The sequence below is a fragment of the Gekko japonicus genome, unplaced genomic scaffold (assembly GCF_001447785.1).
Source record: "Gekko japonicus isolate JY-2015 unplaced genomic scaffold, Gekko_japonicus_V1.1 scaffold2633, whole genome shotgun sequence".
NCBI lineage: Eukaryota > Metazoa > Chordata > Lepidosauria > Squamata > Gekkonidae > Gekko > Gekko japonicus.
This window is the reverse complement of record NW_015167616.1, coordinates 202418-212507: the sequence shown is the minus strand read 5'-3', so window position 1 is coordinate 212507 and position 10090 is coordinate 202418. Positions and strand designations below refer to the sequence as shown.

The 10090-nt window shown below is 48.0% G+C and overlaps 1 protein-coding gene and 1 pseudogene across 1 annotated transcript in view; one reads left to right on the top strand and one right to left on the bottom strand.

Annotated features, from left to right (window-relative positions):
* LOC107112825 (dual specificity protein phosphatase 22) overlaps positions 1 to 10090 on the bottom strand; it is a gene marked incomplete at its 3' end in the record, with an annotated part of 52925 nt that overhangs the window by 26998 nt on the left and 15837 nt on the right. The window contains exon 3 of the mRNA XM_015414017.1: positions 1459 to 1541. Within this exon, the coding sequence (XP_015269503.1) occupies positions 1459 to 1541 (83 nt within the window). The remainder of the gene's footprint in view (positions 1 to 1458; positions 1542 to 10090) is intronic.
* LOC107112823 lies at positions 2303 to 4049 on the top strand (annotated as a pseudogene).

Genomic DNA, 10090 nt, shown 5'->3' with positions numbered 1-10090 from the left:
CCTGCTACTCCCGAGGGTCTCCTGTCCCCCAGAAGTAGCATTTAAGCGAACTCCACCAAACTGAGGTAGGAAGATCCTGTTCTTCTGGTGCGAGTGCCTTCCGTTAGCAGAAAATGACCTATGGTTTCAGCCTGAATCTTCAAGTGTTTAGTGCTGTGCGGACTTCACAGAGCCCTAGTGATTTTGTTGTCCCACCACGCCCGTGTCTGGACCCCTCCCAGCGGACCCTGTCCCTGGCAACCCTCCGACACCCCGGCTTTTTGCACACCCCAATTCACCAAGACACCGACTCACTGGGCCCCCCACTGCTCCAAGCCCCCAGCTCACTCGCTCCAGTGCAAGAGGCAGCAGGAGCACAAGGAATGGTCAACAACAAGCTTACCTCTCCCCACCTGGCCAAGCCAGCTGACAATGGAAGCCCCTATGGCAGGTCCGGCCAGGCAAGACCCCGACCACGTGGAGGCAGAGCAGCAGGTAGGGATGGGCGTGCCTCCCCGCCCGGATAGGCTGGCAGAGTGCAGGGAGAGCCACCAATGGTTCAAGGACACGACGGGGCCACGACGGGCCGAAATGCCAAGCCAGCCCCGCCCTGCAGCAGAGTGGGGCAGCGCGGCCTGACGACCTCACCAGCCAACGTGGAAACAGCAACCCCTGCCCCGACTCAAAACAGGATGCTGACACTTAAATCCGGGGTGTAAGGCCAGGGAGGGGAGGGATAAGGGGAGGAGCAGGGATTTAGGAATGGGCAGAGGTATGGCAGTCATGCCAAACCTAGCACAGTTCCGCAGGGCCTGCAAGACGGAGCTCTTCCGCCAGGCTTTTGAATAGGAGCCGCCACTACTAGTGCACTACCATCTACGCCCCATATATAGACATCAGGATGGGGGCACATACACCTATGCCCCCAAATTGCTGCACTATGGGTGAGAACAGGACGCTTAGGGGGCGGCCATCACGATTTTAGGAATTGTAACTTGGAATTTGGAAATTAGCTGAGAGGAGCACCAAAATTGTTTTAATGAGGATGTAATTTAATATTTTGTACTGTTTTACTGTTTTATCTGGCAAATACGCCTTGTAAGCCGTCCTGTGCCTCCGGGGAGGGCGGGATAGAAATATGAACAATAAATAATAATAAATAATAAATAAACAACAGTCAAGAACCTGAAGTGGGTAATGGAGGAAAAACCTAAGGCCTGCACTCACCCCTCACTGCATACTAGACTATTGTTGCCCACAAAGGAGAGTCTAGCTGCCAATGATTGCTGTGTCACAATGGTAACACAATACCCAGTGATGTGTGGATGGAGCCCACGTGCCACGTTGGGACTCCATGCCTTATCAGGCGGACTTAAACCACACAAAGATACAGAAGCAGGCATTTATAGTAAGACTGCAGCTGAAGGAATTCTAGTGGCTGCAGTAGCAACACATTTATTTCCCCACCCCACCCCTTACCTCGAGCATAGGCCTGGCACTGTCATGGATCGAAAGGATGTGCGTGACGTTGTTCCGCTTCAGTTGTTCGGTGTCACGAGCGTCTGTAGCACAAAAGAAAGACAATAAGCAGAGTCACCCGTATCCTACTTCATCATCACACATCACAAGGGGGATCGGATTCCAATGCACGCTCCTGCCCTATCAGCCTTGTATGGCTGGGTTACGGACGGGGAAGGAAGAAGTGCCTTCTTGAACGTGCAACCTCAATCCCGAAACAGAAAGAAAGAGCACTCCGCGAAGTCAACACAGATGGTATTTCTATTGCACTTTTGTTCTACCCTCCCTCCATGGATAGCCCAGGCTCACCCGATCACCTCAGATCTCGGAAGCTAAGCAGGATCACCCCTGGCTAGTATTCGGATGGGAGACCTCCAAGGTATAGCAGGGTTGTGATGTGGAGGCAGATCACCACTGACTGTCTCTTGCCTTGAAAACCCCACCAGAGGTCACCATAAGACAGCTGTGACTTGACAGCGCGCGCACACACACAAACACACCTCCACGGAATTCAGGACACCGGCAAGTTTCTCCTCTTCCTCATTTTAGCCTCACAAACCTCACTTTAGCCTCACAAACTGGCCCTGGGCAGACGCCTAGTCAACCGAAGAATGTATGTTGTCAGGTTGGGTCGTTGAATGGAACTCATCTTGGATTAGAAACTTTAACACCAAGAGCACCGCACTTTATTTAATGATTGTTTTTATGTTGTTTTAACTGTTGTTATGGCAATTGCCTCTGTTGTAGCCGCCCTGAGCCCGTTGGGGAGGGCGGGGTACAAATCTAATAAATAAATAATTATCCCATGAGGTAAGTTTGGTGGAGAGACAGCAGCGGATCCAAAGACACCCAGCGAGCTGGAACCCAGGTCCGCATCACCGCCAACCAGCTTTCAATGGGAACTTGAGTCGAAAGTACCTTCTGCGCCATCAGCCTGAGATTCGAACAAAGCCTTCATAAAGGAACCCGCCTTACCTGACATTAGGTTGGCAGGAACCCACAGGATGGCATTTTCACCAGCTGCCCGCTCTCTGAGTTGATTAGATTTGCTCCATCACTGCAGAACTTCCAGAGAGGACCAAGACCGTTCCGCTCTGGAAGGTCTTTGACAATCCGTTAGGATTGCTTTGCTGCATCTCCCTTTTACGAGGAGGCTGTCTGGCCCACTCCGATGCCTGATTTTACGACTTTCCTTTCTTGATATGCTGCTTTTATAGGATTCAGTTAGTTTGTGGGCCTTAATATATATCTTTATAGCTGACTTGGGGGGGGGGGTGTTGTGAACTGCCTTGGGTCTCCTAACCAGGCAAAGAGAGAGCAATATGAATAAACTAAACCCACACGTGTGCACACACAGATCACAAAGTCCGGCTAGAGTTGTCAACCTCCAGGTGGTAAGGATTACAGTGTGTAAGTGAAAATCGAAAGGGGAAAACACTGCAATAAGATGCTAACCATGTAGTAAATTTTCTCATTAATTACAATAATATATTTTACAATGTTTTGACACAGATCAGTTGATCGTGTGTACAATAAAGTGATACGAGCAAATACGAAGAGCAAGCTGAATTTAAAAGCGCAAGGACTTAAACACCATAGGTTCTCTTATATTCATATAAGAACCGTCAACATCAGTCATCCACCAACCAACGTAAGTCATCGAATCAACATGCGCCATCAAAGTCATCAGGAAAAAAAACACAACAAACCAATCTGTGTCAAAATATTGTTAAATACAGTATTGTAATTAGAACATTTACTAAATAATTGAGCGTCTTATTGCAGTGTCTTCCCGTTTTGATTTCAACCCCCAGGTGGTACCTGGACATCTCCTACTAGTACAGTTGATCTCCACATGACCAAGATCAGTTCCCCTGGAGAAAATGGCGGCCTCGGAGGGTGGACTCGGTGGCCTTGTACCCTGCTGAGGTCACTCCCATCTCTAAACCCCGCCTTCCCCATGTTCCTCCTCCAGAATCTCCAGGTATTTCCCAATACAGAGCTGGCAGCCCTAAGTCCTACACACCTTTGCCGGTGGCCTGCCCAGCAGAACACAACCAAAGCTTCCTCTATTGCCTCTCCAGGTTGGAAGAGGGGAGGCGGAAGTGCTGTGCCCGAAAGGTTGGGCTCAGCTCCGGCTTGCCTCTCGCAAATTGCCCGTAGTCGGCAAGGAAAGACGAGTGAATCCAGTGCAAAATCAGGCCAAGCTCTGGCTGCCAAACAGGACAAGGATGCCTCTGAGATGAGAGGCCGAGGGAGGCCCAGGAAGCAGCCTGAGCAGGAACCCAGCGAGGCACCAGTCCCCAAGCGACCACGTGGGAGACCAAAGGGGAGCAAAAACAAGGCTGCTTCGAAGGGAAGGAAAACTTCTGCGGCACCTGGGAGGAAACCTCGAGGCCGACCCAAAAAAATCAGAGGAAGAGGAAGAGGAGGTCAACATTTCCCAGGAGTCTCGGAAGAGGAGCAGTGAAGATGGTCAATTGATTCTACCTCACAATTCAATTTTCCTATTTCTTGCCTCTCCAGGTTGGAAAAGGTTTCTGAACGCGTAATGACTTAGGAACTTTTTGAATACCTAAAGTCAGGGGGGAAGCTGTTTTGTACAAGGGAAAAATCCCAGGCTTTTTTATTATCAGCTGCTACCACAAAAAAAGAACATTTTTGCCCACTAAATAGTTCTCTGAAATATTGTAAACCTGTTCCTGTCAAATCGTTTTCCTGTTAAGAAGATTTCCATTGAATGAAACTCATCTGTGAAAAGTTAAACTCAAAATGGTTAACCCCATTGGGGATCGATATCTCTTTAAGACCGTCTGTGACCTAAAAGTTCTTCCTTCAGTTTACGTTACAGAAGTCAAGACGGGGGTGTTGGTGGAATGTAATTCTAAGCAAGTGCAAAACTTTAGCACACTCCACTCTAATGCCTCGTGGTTGGAGATTGGGTGATCTTCCAATTCCGAGAGATTCACTAGTTTTGAATTTTAAGAAGAAAAAGATGAGATAAGACCAGGGTCCCTGACACGGTGCTTACAGACACCTTTCCTGATTCCTGCCAAGTCTTTTAGGAAGTGCGTGAGAGAAGGTGGGGCTTTTGTCCAGCAGGACATCTGATTGGCCACTGGAGATCTGACTGGCAGCTGCCACCACACTGTTGGCTTATTCGCTCTCATTCCTCTTTCCCAGTGAATTTTTTAAAATTGCCCCTGTCCCCCTGCACTTGGGCCTCCTTTGATTCATTTATTTCTTTTTCTGAAAATGAGTTTCCTTTAAACTAATCCTGGCACTAAAAAGAGTAAATGATAAAGGACTGGACCCTACAACGCACAAGCGTATGGAGAGATCTTTTCCCAATCTCTGTTCCCCACAATAGCACCTCCTAAAGGAAGAAATGCATTTTGTTCTGAGAGGTGACATGATCGAGGTTTATAAGATTATGCATGGGAAAGAGCAGGTAGAGAAAGAGGTACTTTTCTCCCTTTCTCACAATACAAGAACTCGTGGGCACTCCATGAAACTGCAGAGCGGTCGGGTTAGAACGGATAAAAGGAAGTACTTCTTCACCCAAAGAGTGATTAACACATGGAATTCACTGCCACAGGAAGTGGTGGCGGCTACAAGCATGGACGGCTTCAAACGGGAATTAGATAAGCATATGGAGCAGAGGTCCATCAGTGGATATTAGCCACAAGGTATAGATAGGGGATCTGAGGCAAGTGATGCTCTGTCTTCTTGGTGCTTGGGGGGGGTCAACAGTGGGAGGGCTTCTAATGTCCTGGCCCCACTGGTGGACCTCCTGATGGCACTGGTATTTCTGGCCACTGTGTGACACAGAGTGTTGGACTGGATGGGCCTTTGGCCTGATCCAACATTGGTGTCTCTTATGTTCTTATGTTCTTGCATTGGAGAGTTCAGTTTGTAACCTAGGACTTGCTTGTCCTCAGTGCACAGAAATTAGAACAATCTGATACCATGCATATTTTTTAGACATGATTTGGAAAATATTTGAACACCTTGTCCTAAAAAAATTTATTCATCATGTTAAAATAAAGCATTCCATAATCAATTTCTTTTCTTTTTCCAATTTTTCAGAAAAAAACAAAAAAAGGCTTCAGGAAAAAAATGGGGAAAAAACATTTTCCCCCCCGAATTTTTCCAGTTTTTCCCTGGGCCTTCCCATCTATAGACTTCACCCTCCAAATCATCCATTTCCTCCAGGGGAACTGATCTCTGTAGTGATGAGCTGTAATTCCAGGGGATCCCCAGGTCCCACCTAGACGCTGGCATCCCTGGAAGGGAAACAATCAAGCCTGCACCCATAAAACACAAACTGCAGGCTTGTGCAGCCAAAGGAGAGGGGCTGGTTGGTTGGTTAATCCTACTTATTATTATTATTATTTATTTGATTTCTATCCCGCCCTCCTGCCGAAGCGGGATTTCATTCTTCGAATACAGGAGGGTACAGGAGCTAGTTTCATAGAGGCTGAAAGGTTAAATTTCCTCTCCCTTTCCTGCATGGCCCCAAGGCAAATTGAAGGAACTCCAACCAGCAATTGGCACTTCATAGGAAGAAGAAGGATCTTTGCTTGATCTGTCTGAGCACTTGTGCTTTTAGACCATAACAATAAAGCACAGGAGGCTTCTTTTTCAAAGTTTGGTTATTTAACATCCCAATTAAGTTTTCAGACACACAGCCCATCTGCACATCTTAATTTAATCCCTCCTGTCAAGCTAGTCTGAAAGCAGAGAACACCGCAGCTTTGCGATCGCCACATTATTTCATGCCTACAATGACAACATTTCATAGACCTACTAGACAGAAACCAAGCGGTTAGAACAGAGGTTACAAGGCAGGAAAGCGGCATGGCTTTTATAGGCGCCGAAGTGCTGACTCACTTTTGAAATCTCAGCCCCACTCCTTTTTTTGTTCTTGACTCAATTGCGGATGGAGGAACTAAAAGGAACTAAATCGGGAAACTGATACCCAGTCACAGTTTCATCATTCATGTGGGGCGTATCGTCCGACTTCTGTCACTAAGGGCAGGCATCACAATGAAGACCGGGGTTCAGTGCCATGTTCTACAAGCTTCATGCCAGGCTGCAGGCATTTGTGTGTGTGTTTTCTCACAAAATTCACTTTCAACATGTACACAGAGTCATGCATCCACAAAAGCCCCAACGTATTCAGTACGACTTAAATGTACGCTGCTACCACCCCACCGTATTCAGTACGACTTAAATGTACGCTGTCTCGTGAATCGCTCAAGGGAGTGTACAGAATAAGACATACACAACTCTCAATCTAAGCCAATTTAGAAAACCCATGAGATCAAGATTACATGCTAAACCTGGGGGTTTTGAGCCTGTGGGCACATTTGGAATTTTGAGCGGGGGGGGGGGGGGGGGGGGGGACTGCCACAATAAATGGCTTCCACAACAGGCGGAGCCAGCCCCAAATGGTCTCAGTCAGAGACGAAGCCAAACAAGGCGAAACCAAACGAGGTGAAGCCAAACGCCCTCCTCACGCCTCCTGGGAAGAAGGAAAGCCTGAAGCGGTAGTGGAACCACACAGCCTAAGAGAAACCCAGGGGCTTATCCAGTCTCCTGATCCTCCGGTGGAAAACCCTTTCATTTGAATGAGGGCAGCCAAAAAAATCCCTGCCTCACAGTGGCCCCTCCACTTTCTAAAAAGCTCGGCGGGCACCAAGGGAAGTACCGGCAGACATCATGGCCCCCACAGGCACCACGTTGGGGAACCCTGCACTAAACTGTTGCATTACCAAGCCCCCCCCCAAGTGTCTTCCTTTTCCTCATTTTGTAAAGTGCTCGTACATGGCGATTATCGGCGTTTCATAACCGCCCCAATCTTTGCAAGTGTGAAGTAGCACTACTTGGTGGTATGGCTTGATGGTGGTATGCTGGCCCGTAGCTGCGGTGGGGCTATTGGGGGGCTCCGCCCCCTCCCTTAAAGGGATAGCTCCACAAGATTTTCTTCAAAAAATGTTAACATTATTTTAAAGGATTGTGTGAATGGAGAAGGGGAAGGAAGGCGAGGAGGAGGAGGAGGAGGAGGAGATTGGATTTATACCCTGCCCTTCACTACCCAAAGGTGTCTCAGGGTGGCTTACAAACTCCTTTCCCTTCCCCTCCCCACAACAGACACCCTGTGCGGTAGGTGGGGCTGAGAGAGCTCTTGACAGAAATGGCTCTTTTCCAAGAACAGCTCTTATCAGAACTACGGCTTGCCCAAGGTCATCCAGCCAGGCGCAAGTGGAGGAGTGGGGAATCAAACCCGGTCCTCCCAGATTAGAGTCTGCGCACTTAACCACTACACCAAACAGGGAAGTACAGTTATTTACAGACAATATTTTTATCTTTTTATCTTTTATTTGAAAAATAACGGCAAATAAGGGCAGCCCCACCAGAAAAAAACCCACAAAACCCTGGCCACAGCCTGGTGGTATGAATCCCCCCCCAATTAATTCCATGGTTACCCCCTCCAACAGGTCTTCTAAACTAGCATCCCATGCCTAGGGAGCAATGTTCACTCTAAGCTGAGTTAGTGTGAGCTAGCTCACAGTGTTTTAGCCTCCGGCTCACACATTTCTGTCTTCGCTCAGAAAGGATGGCTCCAAAGCAAACTGATTTACGCAGTAGCCAAATCGCTCGCTCACTACTTTAATGCTAGTAGCTCACAAAGCTGATTTTTTGCTCACAAGACTCCACAGCTTAGAGGGAACACTGCTAGGGAGGTAAAAGTTGTAAGGAGTCTCACCACCCTTTCAGGGTGAAACACCATGAAACTGACACTTAATTTGTCAACCAGACCCTCTGGCAGTGCCCCAGCTGCGAAAATGGTAAATTTCACTTTTTAAATCAAAAATACATAGTATGATCTAGGCGACAGATGTAAAGGCCTGTATAAAAGGAGGGGAATTGGGGCTGGGGGAGAGGAAGGGAGCAAACTCCCTTCAGCCCTCCATATTTCACCCCAGCCTAGTATAAGGATCCAACTTTCGAAGCAGAAAGGGTTTTTGCTCATAAGACTCCACAGCTTAGAAGGAGCATTGATCAGGGGTAAGCATGGCCAGGCCCCTAGTAGGGTTCTGTGGTCTCAAGAAGGTCCACCATTAGAAAGACTGGACTAAACGGATGTTATTAAATGACCTGTCTGCGATATTTCCCTTCCCACAATGAACAAGTTGTGATGGCTTTGGGAGAGATGGAAACCTTGTTATATTGAGCCAGTTTGGTGTAGTGGTTAAGTGTGCGGACTCTAATCTGGAAGAACCGGGTTTGATTCTCCACTCCTCCACTTGCACCTGCTGATGTGACCTTGGGTCAGTCACAAGCTCTGGCACAGCTGTCCTTGAAAAAGAGCAGTTTGTGTCAGAGCTCTCTCAGCCCCACAGCCTGTCTGGTGTAGTGGTGAAGTGCGCGGACTCTAATCTGGGAGAACCGGGTTTGATTCCCCACTCCTCCACTCGCACCTGGCTGGATGACCTTGGGCAAGCCGTAGTTCTGATAAGAGCTGTTCTTGAAAAAGAGCAGTTTGTGTCAGAGCTCTCTCAGCCCCACCCACCTCACAGGGTGTCCGTTGTGGGGAGGGGAAGGGAAAGGAGTTTGTCAGCCGCTCTGAGACTCCAAGTGAAGGGCGGGGTATAAATCCAATCTCTTCTTCTTCTTCTTCTACTTGGAATTTCCTTTATGCGCTAAATTTGCATTATTTAGATTTGTTATCTTACGTTCAGTATACAGAGAGAGAGAGAGAAGGTTTTTATTGTAGGCATAGGCCATTACAAACCACAAACAGAGAAGAATGCAATAAAACATTAAAAATTGTATAAAATAAAATACAACCTTGTAAATCCATAAAACTGCCGTTATAACCAGTTAGTTAATTCGCAGCATACCCACTAAAATACCCAGTATTAACTAGTTCCCCTAGGAACAGCATTGGTCCGTATACAAATATTGCAATTTATTGGGATGAATAAAGATTTTTTTTTAAAAAAGAAAGTCCACCATTAATAAGGCCAAATCCACCATGGGCAGCTAAGCTACCACTATGACTGTGGAAATCTTGAAGCCGCCGCCGCTTCCTCTACTGGAGAGTTGAGAGGAGGAACTAGCTCCTCCTGCCGCACACACACCATGAGTGGGGAGGAAGGAGAAGCCCTTCTTCACACAGGTAGGTCCCTAAAGCAACATCTGCTCCCTGGCAGAGTCTTCTGACCGCTGCAGCATCAATCAGCAGCTGTACCTTTAGCTATCTGGCACAGGAGCCAAGAGAGGAAGAGGAGAGCTTGCGGTCTGTTGCCACATAGACACCATTTCTCACCCCTAGTATGGACCATGGGTTATCCCAGGTGGCAGCCAGCAATGCCCTGTCTTGCTTTGCGGGAGAGTATGGGACACTCTGAAGCATCAGTGTCAATGGCTGGGGAGGGAGAAGCGACAGCAACTAAGAGTAGCTTGTGCCCAGCCCTCCTGTCTCCTCTGGGGATGGGCACAGGCCAGTAGCCTGTCTGGTGTAGTGGTGAAGTGCGCGGACTCTAATCTGGGAGAACCGGGTTTGATTCCCCACTCCTCCACT